The sequence below is a fragment of the Eurytemora carolleeae genome, unplaced genomic scaffold (assembly GCF_000591075.1).
Source record: "Eurytemora carolleeae unplaced genomic scaffold, Eaff_2.0 scaffold516, whole genome shotgun sequence".
Classification (NCBI taxonomy): domain Eukaryota; kingdom Metazoa; phylum Arthropoda; class Copepoda; order Calanoida; family Temoridae; genus Eurytemora; species Eurytemora carolleeae.
Genome location: NW_019397079.1, coordinates 14,877 through 36,901, shown reverse-complemented (window position 1 = coordinate 36,901; position 22,025 = coordinate 14,877). Strand labels below are relative to the sequence as shown.

Here is a 22,025-nt window from a genome sequence, read left to right as displayed (position 1 = left end):
AGATAGATAGATTAATTGACAAGCATACAGTTTATCCGTTGAAAGGAGGATTGGACAAATATTTACAAAAACTAGAAAACATGTTTTTAAATAGAAAGCTGGTTTGGTTTTGGCAGTCTATTTTTTCGAAATACAATGATATTTGTAAACAAACTTACAGATACACTTTGATTGTCTAATCCCAATATCTTTGCAAAAATTGTTGTAGACCTTAGATTTTTCAACTTTGAATTCTTTTAGATAAACAAATATCAAAGGTTTTTACCATCGGGTTGCAAAGACATAGGGATAAAAAAATTCGATTCCAGCTTGACGAAAAAACATTTGTGAAAAAATTACACTTTCCATTTTCTGACTTTCGTTTTTATTCTCTTCTTCACTCCCACTCTCCTTGTACATCCCCAGTTTCTGATCCTCCAGTTATTTTCCTCCTCTTCTAATTAAACTTTTCTTATCATTGGTATTAAGATTGCCAGGGAATCCTTTTCCAGTATACTAGGGATCCTTTTCCAGTTTACGAGGAGATCCTTTTCCAGTTTACTAAGGGAACCTTTTCCAGTTTAATAGGGATCCTTTTCCAGTTTACGAGGGATCCTTTTCCAGTTTACTAAGGGATCCTTTTCCAGTTTAATAGGGATCCTTTTCCAGTTTACGAGGGATCCTTTTCCAGTTTACTAAGGGATCCTTTTCCAGTTTACTGGGGATCCTTTTCCAGTTTACTGGGGATCCTTTACCATTATACTAGTGATCCTTTTCCAGTTTACTAGGGATTCTTTTCCAATATACTAGGGATCCTTTACCAGTATACTAGTGATCCTTTTCAAATATACTAGTGATCCTTTTCCAGTATACTAGTGATCCTTTTCCAATATACTAGAGATCCTTTTCCAGTATACTAGTGATCCTTTCCCAAAATACTATGGATCCTTTTCCAGTATACTAGTGATCCTTTTCAAATATACTAGGGATCCTTTTCCAGTATACTAGTGATCCTTTCCCAAAATACTAGGGATCCTTTTCAGTATACTAGTAATCCTTTCCTAATATACCAGGGATCCTTTTCCAGTATACTAGTGATCCTTTCCTAATATACTAGGGATCCTTTTCCAATACACTAGTGATCCTTTCCCAAAATACTAGGGATCCTTTTCCAGTATACTAGTGATCCTTTCCTAATATACTGGGATCCTTTTCCAGTATACTAGTGATCCTTTCCCAAAATACTAGGGATCCTTTTCCAATTTACTAGTGATCCTTTTCCAGTATACTGGGGATCCTTTTCCAGTATACTAGGGATCCTTTTCCAGTATCCTAGTGATCCTTTCCCAAAATACTAGGGTATGTTTTCCCGTACAAATGCTTTCATTTAAAGATCCAGTCTGACAATATTTTGCAAACATATGTTTTAGGAAAATGCTGAAAACAGTGAAAGTGTACAAAAACGTATAGAGGGTTGTGGAGAAAATCGTTTTTACAATTGCGTAAATTTTGAAAGGAATCTCTGTGTAAAATATTACCCCCCCCCCTCACCCCTTGTTGAACGGAAACCCTGTGTTTAGCTACTGGGGGAGAGACCAATTAGTGAAATTAGAAGAAATTAATCCAACTAAATTCCAGTTGAGCCCCTCATTTTCCCTCATTTCTTTACCAGCCATTACAATTTACAGGGCCCTACATTATACAGATGAATTCTTTACTTAAAGACTAAATAGTAAAAACCGAGTTTTTTACTACTTTATCAACGAAGAGAGCTTGAGCAATTGATTTAGACAACATTTTTAAATAAATTGATTAGTCATAAAAATTAGATTTTTGATTCTTGTTTAAAAAGTTACTGCGTGTGCCAACCTTTATAAAGGGACTGCATGTGTCTACCTTTATAAAGGGACTGCATGTGTACACCTTTAAAGAGAATGCATGTGTAAACCTTTATAAAGGATCTGCATATGTACACCTTTAAAGAGACTGCATGTGTAAACCTTTATAAAGGGACTGCATGTGTACACCTTTAAAGAGACTGCATGTGTAAACCTTTATAAAGGGAATGCATTTGTCAACCTTTATAAAGGGACTGCATGTGTAAACCTTTATAAAGGGACTGCGTGTGCACACCTTTATAAAGGGACTGCATGTGTCAACCTTTATAAAGGGACTGCATGTGTCAACCTTTATAAAGGGAATAAAGGGACTGCATGTGTAAATCTTTATAAAGGGACTGCATGTGTCAACCTTTATAAAGGGACTGCATGTGTAAACCTTTATAAAGGGACTGCGTGTGTCAACCTTTATAAAGGGACAGCGTGTGTCAACCTTTATAAAGGGACTGCATGTGTAAACCTTTATAAAGGGACTGCGTGTGTCAACCTTTATAAAGGGACTGCGTGTGCACACCTTTTAAAAGGGACTTCATGTGTCAAGCTCTATAAAGGGACTGCGTGTGTCAACCTTTATAAAGGGACTGCGTGTGTAAACCTTTAGAAAGCATCCAAAGTTCTATTTTTTTTTCAAATTCCTGTTCAATTATTCAAAACATGTACTGTGAGAGCCTGGATTTATCAAGTTTTATCCCAACCAATCCTTGCCATCAAAACTTTGATCATTATTATTCCAAACGTCCCCCTGCTGTCCCTAATACATTGATACATTTTATACAAACTTGAAAACTAGGGATATAATGGGATACATTGTAAACTCACATATTTAGAAGGAATAATACAAAATGAACTGATGTGAAGTGCCTCAAACTCTAATTTTAAAAGCCAAATAACTTTTTAACCTATGACTTTTTAGACCTTAGATTTTTTAAACTGTACATTTTACCATATCTATCTGCAAATGGTCAAATTTTGAAAGGTTTACATCATCAGTTTGTAAAGCTATAAGAAACAAAGAAGACAATTGAACGAGATAACAAAGACGAATTGCTCATTAACCCTATCACGGTTGTTGGGGGGGGGGGGGTTCCCACGTGTATTTGTTTTACATACAGTGTGTCCCACGGAACATGACAGTTGGTGAATAGTTTGAAATGTCTTCTTCCATGATTTTTAAGTTGTTTGATAGTAAAGGGACTATTTAAAATTAGTATATGACAGCCGTATTATAGTAAGATTGTTTCGCGGGCTGATCTACTCGCTTAAACTATCCTAGTGTATCGAACCTTGTCATGATCTGCTATAGCGGTGATCGCAACCATCATTATATATTTCTCAGACTCTCTTGGACAAAACTTCTTTTAGGGTCTCTCCTCGACAGTAACAGTGCTCTGGATAATGACAAACGGGTTCAATCGGAGCAGATTGCCCATATTAGTTTTACTTTATAAACAAATGAAAAGAGATGCATACAAAATTGAATAAATGGAATAATATACAAAGTTTGTAACTACGAGAAAAAAATTTTTGAAGCTCATGATATAAGAAAAATGCGTAAATCTTCAATAGCTCAAAATTCGGTAATTTCCTAGAGAATGATTTTTGGGATAATAATAGAAGCAACCCTGATTTTTTTCAGGCTCCTCTGGGATATCGTAGTTTTCAGATTGTTTGCGTATTTGCTGAATATGATTTGTTTAAAATTTAGATTATTATACCAAATCTGTTAAATATAGTTCTTGTTATTAATTTTTACATAGTTTTATATCAATTTCTCTAGACATGAGCATCAGATAGAACTCATATAGGTCTCGATCAACTCCTGAAATGCTCAGGTTTCAGCCTTTACTCCCTTTTAGTTAACCTTTACAGTTCCTTTAATGAGCCTTGACAAGTTGGACGAAGGACATTTATCACTTCACTCTCTCAACTTTAAGGGCAAAATTATATGGGAGGTGGAACCCCCCCCCCCCCCACTCTTTATTAGTCAAAAATGGCCTAATCGGGATAGGGTTAATAAAGTCCGGGAGGTTTAATAATGGATTTTATTTAAAGATATCATTCTTCATTATAACTGTGCATAAAATGCTAGCAATAAAGGGTAAGGCTGAAAGGCTGGGATTGGGATGAAAGGTTTGGATGACAGGTGGGATAAAAGGTTTCGATGACAGGTGGGATGAAAGATGGAGAAGAAAGGTTGGGAGGACAGGTTGGAATGAAAGGTGAGGATGAACGTTAAGGATAAATGCTCAGGTTTCAGCCTTTACTCCCTTTTAGTTTACCTTTACAGTTCCTTTAATGAGCCTTGACAAGTTGGACGAAGGACATATATCACTTCACTCTCTCAACATTAAGGGCAAAATTATAAGGGAGGTGGAACCCCCAACTCTTTATTAGTCAAAAATAGCCCAATCGGAAAAGGGTTAAGACAGTTTTACGAACATAGTTGATAATGTTTTATTTTGATGTATCGATGATTTTTGGTCAGTGAAATTTCGGTTTTAGGTTAGATCCCCAGCGCAACTTCCCCAGTCACAACTTCCCCGAGACATCTTCCCCAACAGTAATTTCCCCTACAACCAATTTCCCCAACACTAACTTCCCCAGTCACTAATTTCCCCAACAGCAATTTCCCGAACACTAACTTCCCAAGTCACTAATTTCCCTAACAGCAATTTCCCCAACACTAACTTCCCCAGTCACTAATTTCCCCAACAGCAACTTCCCCAACACTAACTTCCCCAGTCACTAATTTCCCCAACAGCAACTTCCCCAACAACAATTTCCCCATGCAGTAAAACAGCAACTTCCCCAACACCAATTTCCCCATGCAGTAAAATATCAAATATTTCCGTTTTGAACATTATTCCAATGAACAAATGCGCAATTTTAAAACAAAAAAATTCTCAACTTTTTGAATGTGAAAAAATCCGTTGGATTAGAGTCGACAATGTTGGCAGTTTATAGTACACTGTCCTCGAAGAAGAGAAATGTTCTGGTGGATCCCATGCAATAAGTATGAGTACTTAATTTACAATAAATGTCAAGGGACAAATCTAAATAATTCTGGAACTGTGGAGAAAAGGAAACATTCAAAATGTGTAGCAACAGCCGTTGTGAAGTGAAGTTGCTGTTGGGGAAGTTAAGAATTTTACTGCATGGGGAAATTGGTGTTGGGGAAGTTGCTGTTGGGGAAGTTGGTGTTGGGGAAGTTAGTGTTGGGGAAATTAGCGGTTGGGGAAGTTGCTGTTGGGGAAGTTGTGACTGGGGAAATTATGTTGGGGAGGTTGGGCTCGGGAAATGACCTAACACCGAAATTTCGAGAATTTTAGTCGTAACTCGCCGTTACGAAAATGTGGCAAATTCAATAGACTTGGTCTACTTAAAATGGCGAAATAAAAATCTTTTTCGTATACATGCGTATTGAGTAACAACGGTAGAGGTGGGGAGGGGGGGGGGGGAGTTAACAACAGGTATTATACAGTTCGGTCAATTTCTTATCTCTCTAAAATTTAGAAGTTTATCTTACTTAGTTATAGACTGGACATACATAATAAAATAATAGACGCAACTTTTTAAAATCAAATATTACATTCAAATGAGAGACTCAATTTTTTTGATTAAGTATTTACAGTGGTGGACAGAATAATATAGAATAGTGTCTGTCTACGTTGTTACTTTTAAGTTTAAAATTTCATTAAGAATTTTGCAATAAGATCAAATAGACATTGTGATAACTAATAATACAGTGATAACCAGAAAACAATGGAATAGAAAGACGACATTATCGCAATACTGAAGTGTAATTGATGTTGCTTCAAAGTAAATGGTTTCACTTGACACTTATTACATCTCTAACTTAGTAAGATGGGTGTGTTACCACCCTTCTGTGTCTTGCTCATGCTCTTGGTATTTTTTTAACTTGTTTTAAAAAGTCGTCTTCCTATTTCAAAGTTTTCTGGTTATCACTATAAATATCGGAAAATGTTTACTGGTTAGAACAGATTGTTTGAATAAATTATTTACAAAGAACAGCATTTGCTACAACTTTTAATATACATACAAAGAAAGAAAAAGAGCAAAATCATAAATCCGTATTACGTCACAAGAAATCCCACCAATGGTAGTGCAGAATAGTGGTCACGTGTCTCAGTCTGCATCACGTGACAAGTACTGCACTCTGCTTTTTTGTTCCCGCAGTATTTTATTTCATTGGGGTTACAAGTACAAAAGTCAGAAAGACATAATAATGCTATTAATAGTTTGACATCCAACATTTTTTCATAGAATTAAAAAAAGTAATAACTTTAAATCCATATTTATTATTGATACGTACTTTAATGAAGCCGAAAACAAAAATGCAAACTTTTCAAGTTCTGCTAAAAATAAGAGTGGGAGGTTTAATAATGGATTTATCTTAAAGATATATATTATTCTCCAATTAAATGCAACCCATTCAAGTTCTGTTGAAAATAAGAGTGGGATGTTTAATAATGGATTTTATTTAATGATATTATTCTTCATGATAACTGTGCATAAAATGCTAGCAATAAAGGGTAATGATGAAAGGCTGCGATAATGGTTAAGGATGAAAGGTTGGGATGAAAAGTTAAGATGAAAGGTTGGGATGACAGTGGGATGAAAGGTCAGGATGAACGTTTAGGATAAAAGATTGGGATGACAGGTTGGAATGAGAGGTTGGAATGAGAGTTTGGGATGCCAGGTTGGAATGAGAGGTTGGGATGAGAGGTAATGAGGAGAGGTCGGGAAGAAAAGTGTGGATGAGAGGCAAGGAGGAAAGGTTAGGAAGAAAAGTGTAGATGAGAGGTAAGGAGGAAAAGTTGTGAAGAAAAGAGTGAATGATAGGTAAGGAGGAGAGGTTGGAAAGAAAAGATTGAATGATAGGTAAGAAGGAAAGGTTGGGAAGAAAAGTGTGAATGAGAGGTAAGGAGGCAAGGTTGGGAAGAAAAGTGTGAATGAGAGGTAAGGAGGAAAGGTTTGGAAGAAAAGTGTGGATGAGAGGTAAGGAGGAAAGGTTAAGAAGAAAAGTGTGGATGAGAGGTAAGGAGGAAAGGTTGGGAAGAAAAGTGTGAATGAGAGGTAAGGAGGAAAGGAAGATGACTTTCGATTTCAATTTTGATTTACATAAAGCTACCAAACAGCATGGATACACAGAAGCTGTCAATTAAAAAAAGATCTTTTTGATTACTTATAAACTTGTAATATGAAAAAAGCTTGTTAACAATCAAAACTTTTAAAAAAGTCGTTTTCATTGTGTTGATATAATCCCTTACCACTGAATGAAAAATTGTAATTGAGACTATGCCAGTTTTTGCTAAAACTTGAATACAAAATTTGAAGAAAAAATGTTTCTCTCTTCTTGGATTGTTTATCTCATAAAGGTAAGTTTCCAAGGGAATTTCTTGGTAATATTTCTGAATAATACATTCTGAAAAAGCGTCCAAAGTTCGACATAAAACAACCTCCCGCGTAAAAACAATTGGTCTAAAGGCATAGAGTAATTACTCTATGGCTAAAGGATATGCACCCTCCCTCCCCACCCCAAAAAAAATGTAAAGTAAAAAAATTGGGTAATTTTGAGCATCCATAAACCTTTCTTGGGGTCATGTGAGGTCTGACAAAACATTTGGGCAAGATTTCAGGTTCAGCCGTTTTGACGTTTATTATATGTAAGCATACAGACATACAAGCAAAGTGTATGTATAGATAATGATAAAGATATAGTTATTCCGCGGATTTGCTTTTAGATTAAAATATTTTTCATATAATTTATTTAGACTAGAATCTTGTTCATGGTCAATGATGGAAATGATGATAAGGTATATAAATATATTATATATATAAATATGTTAATATAGAAAACTTTTTAAATCATCAATCATTTCATCGTTTATTCTTTATGTCATCCTATTACTTATTAATCCTTTTTGTCATCCTATTATTTATTAATCCTTTATATCATCCTCTTATTTATCAAACCTTTCTGTCATCCTCTTATTTATTCATCCTTTTTGTCATCCTCTTATTTATTAAACCATTTTATCAACCTCTTATTTATTAATTCTTTCTGACATCCTCTTATTTATTAAACCTTTCTGTCATCCTCTTATTTATTAAACCTTTCTGACATCCTCTTATTTATTAAACCTTTCTGTCATCCTATCATTCATCCTTCCAAGTTATTCATCCTACAATCATGTAATCCTGTTATTCATGGACCAAGCATGTCATCCTTCCTAAGTTCAATCTAACATAAATTATCCAGATTAAAATCATTCAACAATTTATAGTGTCATGTTTACTAATCTTTAAAAGTCAGGGTTTATAGTATATATATTCATAATGGAAGAGACTTTTACAATAACCTAAAAAATAAAAAAAATTACGTTCAGTAGATTAAATTTGATGAAGAGAGCTTTTTGATGCTCTTTTAAATGTATGACAATGAGAGAGACACCTTGCATGTGAAAAAAATGATTTCTGTGCCACGCACTTCTGCCCCTTTAGTAAAAGTAAATTCAACCTATATGAAGCATAAAGTCTGACTGCGTCAACCTTGTTGCACCGGCTAGTCCTGTCCTTAGAGCTAGGTACAGTACAAACGGGGACCGGAAAGGTGACACGGAAATTCAAATGTACTACGGCTGCCGGTGGTGCAGTCTTCTCCAAAGTCTTATGCTTTGTGAGTAGCTCTGTATTATTTAAACTTAAAGAGTTAATCAAATTTTCAAAATATAAACAGTCTAATTTTGAATAAAACTCAGGCAGATCTGGCGAATCCTGAAAACTATAAACTTGAGAATACGGTCAACATATACTTCAAGGGTTACAAGGTAGGATGATATATATTATCCCCCTCCCCCCCCCCGTTGAGGTTTTTTAGGTGATCAGGGGGGGGGGGTGGTATATGCAAACATTGTATCAATATTAGCTTGCATTAATTTATAACGATTTCAATTTATATTACTTTTCCCGTTCACAAATTTATCCATGAATGGCTGCTAGAATTTCACAAAATTGCAAACATTTGAAAGGTTACATAAAGAGATGCAAAGATTGATAAAAAGGTTCACTTTATACCATTTTTACACGAAATAACAACAGTTTAAGGATAAGTCACACTTCTCAAAAAATAAAAAAATGATTAAGATACCGAGCCTTATTAGACTCGAATAAGAGGTTTATGGTGACAACTCAATATTGCTGTCCCCACACCCACCTCTCCATGAGGGGTTAGAAAGCCTTATTTGCTAGTTTCGGGGAAAAAATATATCAGGAAAGGAATTGAACATTCGCCACAATCTCTAATTTTTCAAATCCTATATTTTTGCAACCTGCAGGATATGAATGAAAGAATAGGAGGATGGTTTATAAGCCCAGAAAAGGTAAACATTAACAAATTCAAAATCCGTGTCTTAGTGCAAATTACGGACAAGAAAGGAATTCATCTGTTTTTTAAGATTGAAAACCCCGCACTAAATTTTAAAAGAACAAAGCAAATAAACATCTTGAAGACTTTTTCCTAATTTTTCCTGAAAATGAAATAAAAATACCCTTTTCTCTCAGATAAATGATTCAGTATTTTTATGTTTTGTTTACACTACCATCAATTCTGACATTTTATTTTTGTTCTCAAAATAGATATATATAATCTACTAATTTGCAACCCCAGATTTTCCTTCTAGCTTTTCCTGACTCACTTAACTTTAAAACCAAGCTAAGGTTATTTTCGTTGTTATCTTTTGGCGACTTTTAAAAAAAGAGAATTTTTATCAAAACATCGTTTAAAATAGTTGGATTTTTTAAGTTTCACCCCGAGTTTGTAAGTTTAGGTGGGAGGAATTCCTTAATCATGGTTATTGCTATAAAATCAAATCTGAACCTTGTTCTGAATTGACTTTATCGCTTCAGCTTGGGAAAGCTGACACAAATTGGCCAGAATACTTCTTTTATATATAAAAAGAGTCTTTTTTTATATATTTTTCCAGGCTGATTATCAGTTTTGCAAAAAAGACTCTTGTCCAGACAACATTTTCAAGTCACCGAAACTTAGGTAAAATTTTTTAAGTAAACACTTTTGAACAAAATTTTGGAAAATTAAATCTCTATATTTGAATTGCAACCCCAGGAGATGCAATAATAAAGAGATAAATAATTATTTCATTTGAATTCAGCGCCTTTTTTTAAAATTCATTTTTTATAGTAAAGAAGACACTGTATTTTTATTGCTTCATGGAAATGCTAAGGTGAATCTTTTTCATAATAGCCTAATATATCAAACTTTAAAAACAATTTTTACTTTAATTTGATGAGTTTTTTGTAAAGTAATTGAGTAAACCTTTGATATTTAAACTTGGACTATTTGATCTACAAGAATTCATACGACATTGGTTTGCAAGGATAAAGTGATTAGAAAATAGATTGTAATAAATGTACGTTGAAAATTCTAAATTCAATGAACTTAAAGGGATTGTAAAGGAAAAATGAAAGGGGGTATAGGATGAAACCTGAAAATCTCATGTTATGAACCATACCTATAAGACATCTATCTTATGTTCCTGTCTCGAGAAATTGACATAAAACTGTGTCAAAATTATGCCAATACGGGCATATGCAAGATTTTGTATAAAAGTTGTAGTATTAAATAGATCATATTCATCAATTACGCAACCAATCTGAAAACGACTATATCTCACAGCAACCTGAAGTTCTCAGGTTTGCTCCTGATATAATTATTTAATTTTTATTGTGCATTTTTTTTAGATTTAATTGATAATATTAATAAAAATGCAAAATGCAAAATTAAAAAATATAATAGGAGCAAACCTGAGATTCTCAGGCTTCTGTGAGATATAATCGTTTTTAGATTGGTTGCCACGGTAAACTAGAGGTCTTGGTTTTAACTTAGGAAACCATTTTGAACCATTACGTTTTCTTATTTGATATTTTGTATTTTTTTTGTTAGGCTTCGTGTTTTAAATATTAATAGAAATGAATAGGAAGTACAAAGGTCTCTTACGGTGTTTTGAAGGATTTGAAATTTAAATGATTAAAATGTGACTGAAAGTATTCCGATACGGCCAGGATGCACTTCGTTAGCTTTACGTGTTGCGTAGTTGTTGAATATGATCTATTTAATACTACAATTTTTATACAAAATCTGGCATATGCCCGTTTTGATATAATTTGACACAGTTTTTTTTTGTCAATTTCTTGAGACAGGAACATAAGATAGATGTCTAATAGGTATCGTTTAAAATCTGAGATTTTCAGGTTTCATCCTTTACCCCCTTTCATTTTTCCTCTACAGTCCCTTTAATGAAACCTTATCGATGCAATTCTTTGCGGTGCAGCAATGAGAACCAATATTGATTTGTTCTGATGTACATTTATATAAGTAGAGGTGTGGACTTGCAACGTGCTTATTCATAGATTTGATGGATTTCTTATATAATTAACCCTATTCCTACTGACGTCTCCTCAGCCCGGGGGGGCCCGGGGGGGGGGGCAGAGGGGGTTTCCTGTATTTCCCTTTTGCGATACTAATTAATAGTATTACACACAAACATATCTTTGCAACCTTGTAAAATAAACTCCTTTTTGTCAGAGGTTTTCCAAAGAGCTATAAAATGTTGAAATCCAATTACAGGAAGTCAGGGTTGATACATAATGTCCGACAGTAGGTTTTAAAGCCTAGCTTTTTGCAGGAAGTGAAAGGAAATTTTGTCAGTTAAAATGTCAAAAATTTAAATATCCTCACACCCCTAAAAACTCCTCCTGCAGTTGGAATAGGGTTAAGTTTTCATCTTAGAGGAAAATTACAATTCACAATCCTAGTATAGATATTTGATACCATTCCCAATCCAAATATAGATATTGGTACCATTCCCAATCCTAGTATAGATATTGGATACTATTCTCAATTCTAGTATAGATATTTGATACCATTCCCAATCCAAGTATAGATATTTGATACCAATCCCAATCCTATTATAGATATTTTATACCAATCCCAATCCTAGTATATATATATTGGATACCATTCCCAATCCTAGTATAGATATTGGATACTATTCCCAATCCTAGTATAGATATTGGATACTATTCCCAATCCTAGTACAGATATTGGATACTATTCCCAATCCTAGTATATTATATATATTGAATACCATTCCAGGCCCATTCACAAGGGTGCCATAGAAAGCCTACGATTAAAATTTTTGTAGATATCCTTGTTTTTCTGTATGAAACATTTATCACATGCAATTGTTGGGTTTCTGAACAAGTGATTTTCGCACTTATTTAACAGTACAATGAAAGAACTTGTAAGTAGTTAGTATTCTGAAATATTAAAAACGACGATCTCTTCCTTATTTTTATCAAGACAATGGTTTAGTGGGGGTACAGAGGTGCCTCGCATAGAATAGCGGCGTATATATATATAATCACTTTAATGATAATATTTTGAAAATAGAACCGAGGTGCCTCGCATAGGATAGCAGCATACAAAACCTTTCAGAGATTAGGGTTTTATACTCTGACCATTGATTACAGGTAAATATTATGTTCACACTTTTAAAGATGTTTTGATTGTATGATAGTGAATGCATTATCACCAGTGCTGTGCAGATCTGAAAGGAAAGTGGGTGGAAACGTCATATGAGGGTGTCTGTACCAAAAGAGTGTGTGTAAGGTTAACGTACCGAAGGTGTGTACTGTAGGTATATACAGTACATACGAATCTCGGTATTTGTACAGTCTAGGAGAGTACATTTGTTTATTTTTAATTGTTTACTTAAAAATAAGTTTAATATACATGTAGTATATTTTATATATATTTAAATCAACACTATAAGCCAAATTTGCATGTAAAGAATATAACTTGATTAAAGTTTACAATAAATATAGTCGTTATTCAAGCTTAATTATAATTGAAAATATTGTTCTGCAATTTCCTTGACTGTAATCATTTTGTGTGTCTGTACCAAAAGAGTGTGTGAAAGGTTAACGTACTGGTCTGCAAAGCAGTGCGACTGGCTTTTTCATGCCAGACCGTGCCATTTCCTTTTCCTTTATTCCTATTCCCTGGATGTGGCGCTACTCTTCACAGCACCATGGTGAGAATGCACACACTCTCATCATTTGAGTATTATAGATATACTCTAATCTATCATGTTCAACGATGAGTAAATGTATCAAAAACATTGTAGTTGTCTCCTCAAAAGGGGCTAGATGTGGGTTAACTAAGAAAAAAATTTAAATATCTTAAAGTCTTAAGAGAATCGTAAAAAAAATCGTAGAAAAATTATTGAATAAGGCGCACGCACCCCTGACAGTGTCTGCTTTATTTACCCAATGTTCGGGGGATACAGTACAAACTGGGACCGGACAGGTTGACCCGTCTCGGAAATTCAAATGCACTACGGCTCCCCGTGAACGTGTTTATTCAAACATGACAGTAAGCAAGACAAGAGGTCATCTTTGAGTTTTGAAATAATTTCCGTCATTTATTCGTTAAGTAGAAGTATTAAAATCTTTTTTTTTTTTTCATGATTGGTGGGCCCCCCCCCCATAATAATACTGCACTGCAGGGGATANAGAGCCATACTGATGAGTCCTTATAGGACGAAACACTGTGTCTATGGATATATATATATATATATATATAATCCTTATATCTTTGGAACATGATGTTATAAATGTTTGATATTTCAAATTTAGGTTATTAGATCTAATAACAGAGTTTTTAGTTTAAAATATCAAAAGTCGACGATGTTTGGTTTCTACAGATATAGGGATTAGACAACTGGATTTTGTGGCAAAAACTCAATGCCTTTGTCTGTTTTCGTCATTTCTAAATCCTGAACTCTTTATTTCGAACCGGCGCGCGCTGTTCAATTTAACGTCTAAGAGGTTCAACTTCTTCGCGCTATTCATAGAAAGACATCTGAGCCCGCGATTTAAAAATGTAGGAAAATAAGACTTAGGTTAAAGCTGAGTTTAACTTATGCTGGAGATTTGGATTTAAATTGCAATTTACTTTTCACAACGTCGGGTTTATTGAACCATTTTAATATTTTATTTGGCAGATTATCATGAGTGGAATTGGTGGATTAGAGGAATTTGATTAGAATACGACTTAGCATATAGAGACTAATTCTTCCCTAAAACCAACCAAGATCGGGTTTATTTTCATAAAGCCTAACTACCTTAAGTCGAGCCAAAGATCTGGCAGCTGTTAATCACGTGGCACAAGATGCCGTTAGCTGGTTCATAGGTTGAGTCTGAGGTGAGCTTTAAACCTGGGTCTAAGGAATTAAGACTGAAGCCTAATCTTTTAAATCGTCGGCTCAGGATTAGAAAATTTTAGTTTGAGCAAATAATCAAATTTTCAGGGAACTAAGAGAAAATCTGGGAGATGATTTTAAATTGGTTTTGTATGGGCACTCCATGGGATCTGGGATAGCAACTCATGCAACAGTTTTGGGACAAGGTAAAAAGAAAAACAACATATTAAAATTATTTATTAATGACTTTATTCTAGTGAGTGTAAATCTTTAATTTCTGGAATTTGTCAAAGCTAGTTACGTAAAATGACAAATTCAGTTGGAAATTTGAATAATTCAGGAGTTTTTTTACACATGCAATTCTCATGAGCTCTTATATTATTGGTGTTAAGAAAATTTGTTTAGAAAAATTTTGTTTTCTTATATAGAGTTAATTAGAGGAAGGACTGATTTTGAAAATATTTCTTGCTTAGAGGAAGGCCTGCGAATAGATGGTGTTCTTCTAGATTCTCCCTTTCACTCTATTGGATGGACCCTAAACAGATCTAGAATTGCAACTTTTATTGGTTAGACAAAAATTTTTATTTATAAAATTAAACTCGAAAGTTGAAATGACTCTCTATGCAAAGTGGGCAACTCCAGATTCACAATGATACTCTTGAAACCTTTATCTGAGTAATAATGTGGAAGATATTGTCGTTTTTAGATTGAACAATTCTATAATTTGATAAAATTCCTCTATGTTTCCTCATCGAGGATATAATATGTATATAGAGTGATGATGTTCGCCATTTACTAATTGTACAGGCCATGTACTTCACTTCTAAAGGTCAATATTTATATTACAGTAATACTCGGGGATGATTTCTGAAAATATTAAAATGGAGAATTTGTTTTCCATGTTCATTACTCTATTATCATGTGCAGGATTCCATTTTCACAGGAAGACGTACATTTACAGCCTTTTACAGAGCAATATTTCATCGTTAATAAACTGTTCTAAGATACAAAACTTAATCTCCAAAAGCGTACTGCATATTTGATGTTTTTACTGCATGAATAGGCCATGTAATCTCTTATTATCCTTTATCAGTAAACTATCCCAAGTGTACTCTCAGGCTAATTACACACGGAGAGGTAGCTAAGATCCAACCCACCTGGTATTCCTGAAGTAAAAATAAGCAAGTCAAGAAATCTATGAAAATCTGTACTCCCAGCATACTCTAGGAGAAGATTTTGATAAAGTGCAGCAAAATATACAAGAAAGAGTTCATCATGGATTACAGGATGATATAAATAAAGTTAACACCCAGTCAGTCAAAGATGCACTAAATAAAATGAAAGCAATAGTATTAACAGAAAAACATTTTTTATATTATTTAGAAATTAAACTTTTATGTAAAATAATCAGTGTAAAGTATATATCATTAACATAAAACCATTTCATTTAATTAATAAAACGTAATATGTTTTGGAACTAAATAAAATTCATTTAGGACCTTGTCATTGTTAGTACATAATAAACACTCGTTTTGGTTGTTTCGAAGTATAATGTTCCAATTATAAAAAAAAATTAAATTAATGGTTTTGAGCTTCCACTTTTTAACATTTCATTGTTTTTTTTTTATAGATTTTGGTAAAATGGTTTGAAAATTTAATCTAAAAATTTAATTTAAAATTCTCCAGATTCTCATTAAGATACTGATTTAAATTAGGATCGGCTCTCTCATCCTATTTATACTTTCATTTTATTATGGTTCAACATTCCACCTAGCCTTAATAAAATTAAATTTAATTAGGCTTTTCATTAGATTTCCTTTTAATTAAACAACGAAAGCTGGAGATTGATTAAAAATATTGATTTTATTTTTTAATATTAATAAAACCTTCACTTTTATTATTTTCGTTGCTTTTGTTCTAAAAAGTCTAAGTTTTCGGAATACTTAATTTTAAATACTGGTCGCCATTATCTTTATTGTTCTCCAATAAAAACAAATTTTTTCTCGATGGGTTTTTCCTTCAAAGTTTGCTTTCAAAAAAATTTATTTAAACAAATTTTAACTACACCATTTATATATGTATTTATATCTTTGTGTGTGAATAAATCTTTATAATAATAATAATAATTTGGTAGAGAACCTCAAATTTTAAATAATCTGGTTTCAAACTAATAAACTGATATCAAATTCATACTTTAAGGGCAGGAACCGGTGGGAATCAAGCATTGCCATCTTTGCATAGAGGTTCATTTGAAATTACGCTTACAGTCCCTTTAAATAATTGCGAATTTAAATTACGTAATTTTCAAAAACTTTTCAAACCTATTTTTTAGAGTCCATATTGGGAGTTGAGTCCATGCTGGCCGAATATGATATTCTGTTCAACTCCATTAATTGGGTCAAACAAATCAGGTTTTTTCTTCTCTTTTTAAGCTTTTATGCTTTTTATGTTATCTTTTTTTAAAGCAATACATGAGGTTTCTATCATTGGCTAGAACAAAGTATTTAATTTTTTTATTCGTCAACAGAAGCTATGTAGTTTCTTTTTGTGTAAAACAAACACATCTGGTTTTCTTTGGCCAAAAACCTAAGGTTACTTTTTACGGTAAAGGTTGTAAGCTTCTATTTTTTAGNCCTGGTTTTTTCTTAGTACAGGGTTTCGAATAACGGATCACCCTGAACTAACGAGAGAGAGAAGCATTCGGTTTCTTTTATTTGAAATCAAACATGTTTTCGTCTATAATTCAACAATCTTTAAACTTACTGATTTGTTTATTTTATACTTGTTCATATTTTTTATATTTCCTGTAATTCTAGGGTTCCAGTTCGAATCCTTCATGCTGAAGTTGATCAAGTTGTACCAATAGGCAAATAGATTATCAAGTATCTACAATAGGGCGTACTTAGCCCGAAATATAAGACAGGGTATTGTCATGAAACCCGGTGTCGGAACCCGGGTTTTGTGAGTGGGTTATGCAAAGGAATTGAGTCTTTGTAACTAACTCTGATTTTCTAATACCTATATTTTTTCCACCTGATGGTGTAATCCTTTGATATTTCAAGCTTAGATATTTTTTCATCTAACAGAATTCATAGTTTGAAATATCAAAGGTCTACGGCATTGGATTACAAAGATATAGAGATTAGAAAATCATAGTGACAAAGACTCAATTCCTTTTGTAGATATCAAATGTTTTGTTGCATTCAAAGATACTCTCTTAAATTTCCGGCTCTGAGTGCGAAACTTAAGACAGCGTATCATAATGAAACTCAGTAGCGGAAAACCGGTTTCATGAATGGGATCTGCATGTTTTATAGATACCATTTTTTCATGTGATTTCTTTACATTCTCTTTTGGTTTTCTAAGTTCTTAATTTAAAATCTACACAAATGTATAGACCCCAAACAGGGGAACTGGGGACTGGGGAGTTTATATCAAATTTTGGCTCTGCAATTGGTACACATTCAGTACAGTTTTAATTATGTTATCAGAATCAGAAATAATATGTCGATAATTGGGATAAAGGAATTGAGGTTTTGCCACAAACTCTGATTTTCCAATCTCTTTATCTTACAAATTCGTAGGCCTTTGATATTTCAAAATAGTAATACTGTGAGTTAAAATGGTCTACGTTTGAAATATAAAAGGTTTACATCGTCAGATTTTAAAGATATAGAGATTTGAACATTTGAGTTTGTGGCAAAAACGAAATTCCTTTGAGTCTTTGCCACAAACCTAAATTTTCTAATCCCTTTACCTTTTCAACCTGGCGGTGTAAACCTTTGATATTTCAAATTTCTATTATACCTAACAGAATTCATATTTGAAATATCTTAGGTAAACATATTGGGGTTGCAAATATATAGAGATTAGAAAATCAGAGCTTTAGCAAAGACTAATACATTTAGAGGTAGAAGTCCAAAAGAGTTACGCGTAGTCGGCGTAGAAAAGGGCTCTCTCTCTACGCTGACTACGCGTAACTGCCTCAGGGTTATTGGGAACAAAATACTTATGAATCTTGAAAAGACGACATCTTGTGTCTTATCTATTATTTTTATTAATCTAAGCATTTAGACTAAATACTTAGGTTACACTAAAATTAGAAAATTTTTATTTGCTCTTTATTCCGTTTTGATATTTGCTGTTTTATCTACTGTTTTGTGACCTAGAGTGAGAACCAGAAAACTGTGGAATAGGAAGACGATAATTAGCAATACTAAAGTGTAATTGATGTTTTTATTTGGAAATAAGTTTTATTAGAATGTAATTAAACCACTTATAAAGTTACATGGGTTTGTTGACAATGCTCAATTGCTGTATCTCTTGTCCATTGGACTATTAAAATTAAAACTTGAGTCTAAAAGTCGTCTACCTATTCCAAAGTTTTCTGGTTCTGACTGTATTGTAAATTTGCAAATCTGTTTGTCCCCAGGACAATCTGTGTCCCTTGTTGAGGACTCTAAACAACATGGAAAGCTTGATATTGATCTTGTCAGGTCATTTATATTTATTTTCACAAAAAATTTCGTGGATTTTCAAAATTTTCAGAAATTTAATGAAGATCGAATTTTGATGGAGACAAATATTTGAAATTTTGATCATTCATAAACCTTTTCTGTGGTCATGTGATGTTCCACAAAAAATTTGGGCCCGATCGGTTCAGCCGTTTTGACGTTTATTAGATACAAACAAACAGACAGACAAGCCAAATTTATATATAGATATATACTTTTCTTGTCTGTATGTCATTTTGTCTGTTTGTAGGATAAACGTCAAAACGATAGAACCGATCCGGCCCCATTTTGTGTGTGACATCACATGACCCAAGGAAAGGTTCATGGATGCTCAAAATTCCAAAAAATTTCCAAATTTATTTGATTTTTGTAAAATTTTGTAAATGTGCGAAAAAAGCGCTTTAAAAGTCTTATAATAAATATTAATATAATTATAAAAATTTGGGAAATTTATAATTGATTTGGGAAAATCATGACGAAAAAACCGCGAAAATGATTGAAATAAAAACTCTTCTATCTATATCCTGACGCTTTTCTGGACAATTTTCCGTATTGCACTTACCTCTAACTCCCAATATCTAAAAATTATAACTTTGAACCCCTTAAAAAAACTAAAAAGCTTGAAAATTACATCATGTTATACAATTATAGACAGCAATATGACATGAAAATGTTAACAATCAAACCAAAATGAATTATTATAAGCCTGAAATACTTTTTTTTTACTTAGAGGGCTTGTATCAAAAAAGGCAACATTTCGGAAATGAGATTTACTTTCGCCTGTTATCCACCAAGATTTTTATTCTATTATTTTTATTATTACGAATAAGATTACAAATCTGTTTACGTTAAAAAACATTTATAAAAAAATAAACAAATTTATTTTAGATTTGATGAGGAGGGTCTAGGCCATATTGGAATATCAACTACTCGCGGATTTATCAAACAAATTCAAGATTTTGCAGACATCTGCTAAATTCAGGATTTTGCAGATATTTGCTAATTATTCATCATTTTGTAGATATCTGCTAAATTCAAGATTTTGCAGATATCTGCTAAATTCAAGATTTTACAGATATTTGCTAAATTCAAGATTTTGCAGATATCTGCTAAATTCATCATTTTGCAGATATATGCTAAATTCAAGATATTGCATATATCTGCTAAATTCAAGATTTTAGATTCACCATTTTACAGATATCTGCTAAAAATTCAAGATTTTGCAGATATCTGCTAAATTCATCATTTTGCAGATATCTGCTAAATTCAAGATTTTGCAGATATCTGCTAAATTCAAGATTTTCCAGATATCTACCAAATTCAAGATTTTGCAGATATCTGCAAAATTCAAGATTTTGCATATATCTGCTAAATTCATCATTGTGCAGATATCAGCTAAATTCATCATTTTGCAGATATCTGCTAAATTCATCATTGTGCAAATATCTGCTAAATTCATCATTTTGCAGATATCTGCTAAGTTCAAAATTTTGCAGACATCTGCTAAATTCAACTTTTTGCTGATAACTGCAAAATTTAAATTTTGCGGACATCTGCTTAGTTTTTCTTGTCAGGGCAATACTGGCCATTTTAAGTTAACGTACTGCAGGGTGTCCCATTGAACATGGGAATTGAGAGTCGACTTGAAAGTCGTCTTTGATTTCTGATATTTAATGCATGGCAAAGAAAGTAAAAAACCGAGACTGCACGTCTGACGAGATTTTCAGAAAGTGGTCTGCACCTTTCTTACATCTTAAAAATTGACGAAAATATATTAAGAAAATTTTGATTCATTAAATAAATTGTAATTTGTTTAATTTTTCAAGATATAACGAAAATTACTGAACGAAATTGTCAAAGTTCTTGCTGTGATTTATGCCTACAAAGCTATATATATAAATAAATTAAATTTAAAAAAATAATCTGTTCCACGAATTCTTAATCAGAAGAAGAAAGTAAGAATACCTGAGTAACTTGAAATTACATTTACAGAGCCCGCGATTTAAAAACTTTGGCTCCAGCCGTAATTCCTTAAACACAACTTTAAGACCCAATATTCGACCCAACTCTGACACCAGCTTGTGACACTTGATTGACACATGCGAGGTCTTAGGCTCGACTTAAGGAGTTAGGCCCAATGAAAATAAAACCGACCGTGATTGGTTTTAGTAGAGAATAAAGCTCAATGCGAGTCTTATTCTCAAAAAAAACCCGAATGTGCAAATAATCTTATATGAAAATCCGCAAGATATAATATTAAACTGGCCTTTTGAACTCAACTTTGGGGAAAATAAGATGAAGCTTGAATCCGAAAGCTCAAACTGTAAATAAGGCCCTACGACAGCTTAGACCCGAGCAATATCTTCCCGAGATTTTAAAATCGCTGGTTCTGTTCTATTAAAACGAACACAAGAATTAAACTCAAGGGAAAGTTGTAAGCAATATTTTCAGAAGGGTTTTAAAGACTAAGCAGTCAGCAGTCAGCATAATTTAAAGCTTTAGAAATTGTTTATTCAAATAATTCAGTTGTTAAAAGGATTTTATAAATATCTTTTTTAAAGGGATTGTTCAAATATTTCTTTCAAAGGGATAATTCAAATATTTTTTTTAAAGAGATTGTTTAAATATTTCTATGTAAGGGATTGATGAAATATTTTTTATTGTTTAATTATTTCTTTTAAGGGAATTGTTTAAAAATTTCTTTTTAAAGGAATTATTGAAATATTTCCTTTAATGGGATTCTTCAAATGTTTCTTGTAAAGGAATTTTGTAATTATTTCTTTATTGTTTATATATTTCGTTTAAAGGGATTCTTTGAAAATTTCTTTACATATTTATTCAAATATTTCTATGAAAGGGGTTGTTCAAATATTTCTTTTAGAGGGATTGTTTAAGTATTTCTTTTAGTGGCATTGTTAAAACATTTCTTTTGAAGCGATTGATCAAATGTTTCTATTACAAGGATTGCTAAAATATTTCTGTAGATATTTCAATGAAAGGGGTTATTTAAATATTTCGATAAAAGGGATTGTTTAACCCTCAAAAAGTATTGGTCTGAGGCTGTTGAAATGTTCTGACTTTTCCTACATACCCAAAGCCTTCCCTTTATGCCTAAAACCGGGTTTTAATACTAACTGCCTGAGTCCTCAGGCACACTGCCTGAATGACTGCTTTTTCCTGTAACAAACTAAATCTTTGTTTTGACCCACTTCCACTTGTAAGATTTTGATAAAATTTAGCTTTTTGGAAAGCCTTTGACATAAGGAAACGAATTGCACAAGTTTTGCGAAAAAAATTGCAAAATTTTTGCAAACAACCTGTCAAAGTAA

At 32.9% G+C, this 22,025-nt stretch overlaps 1 protein-coding gene across 2 annotated transcripts; it reads left to right on the top strand.

Moving 5' to 3' along the window:
- The first annotated feature begins 4,816 nt into the window (after positions 1-4,816).
- LOC111711686 (monoacylglycerol lipase ABHD12) lies at positions 4,817-20,618 on the top strand. Of its 2 annotated transcripts, none has more exons than XM_023486085.1 (13): positions 4,817-4,890; positions 7,673-7,714; positions 8,660-8,728; positions 9,236-9,280; positions 9,884-9,948; positions 10,099-10,141; positions 12,370-12,449; positions 14,291-14,388; positions 14,656-14,748; positions 16,515-16,593; positions 16,999-17,048; positions 18,615-18,678; positions 19,585-20,618. In XM_023486085.1, exons 2-13 carry the CDS (start codon positions 7,688-7,690, stop codon positions 19,670-19,672), a joined length of 801 nt encoding a protein of 266 aa, XP_023341853.1. In that variant the 5' UTR covers positions 4,817-4,890; positions 7,673-7,687; the 3' UTR covers positions 19,673-20,618. The 2 variants fall into 2 exon arrangements, with proteins under 2 accessions (XP_023341853.1, XP_023341852.1); XM_023486084.1 differs by lacking the exon at positions 4,817-4,890 and adding an exon at positions 7,182-7,276.
- The last annotated feature ends 1,407 nt before the right edge of the window (positions 20,619-22,025 follow it).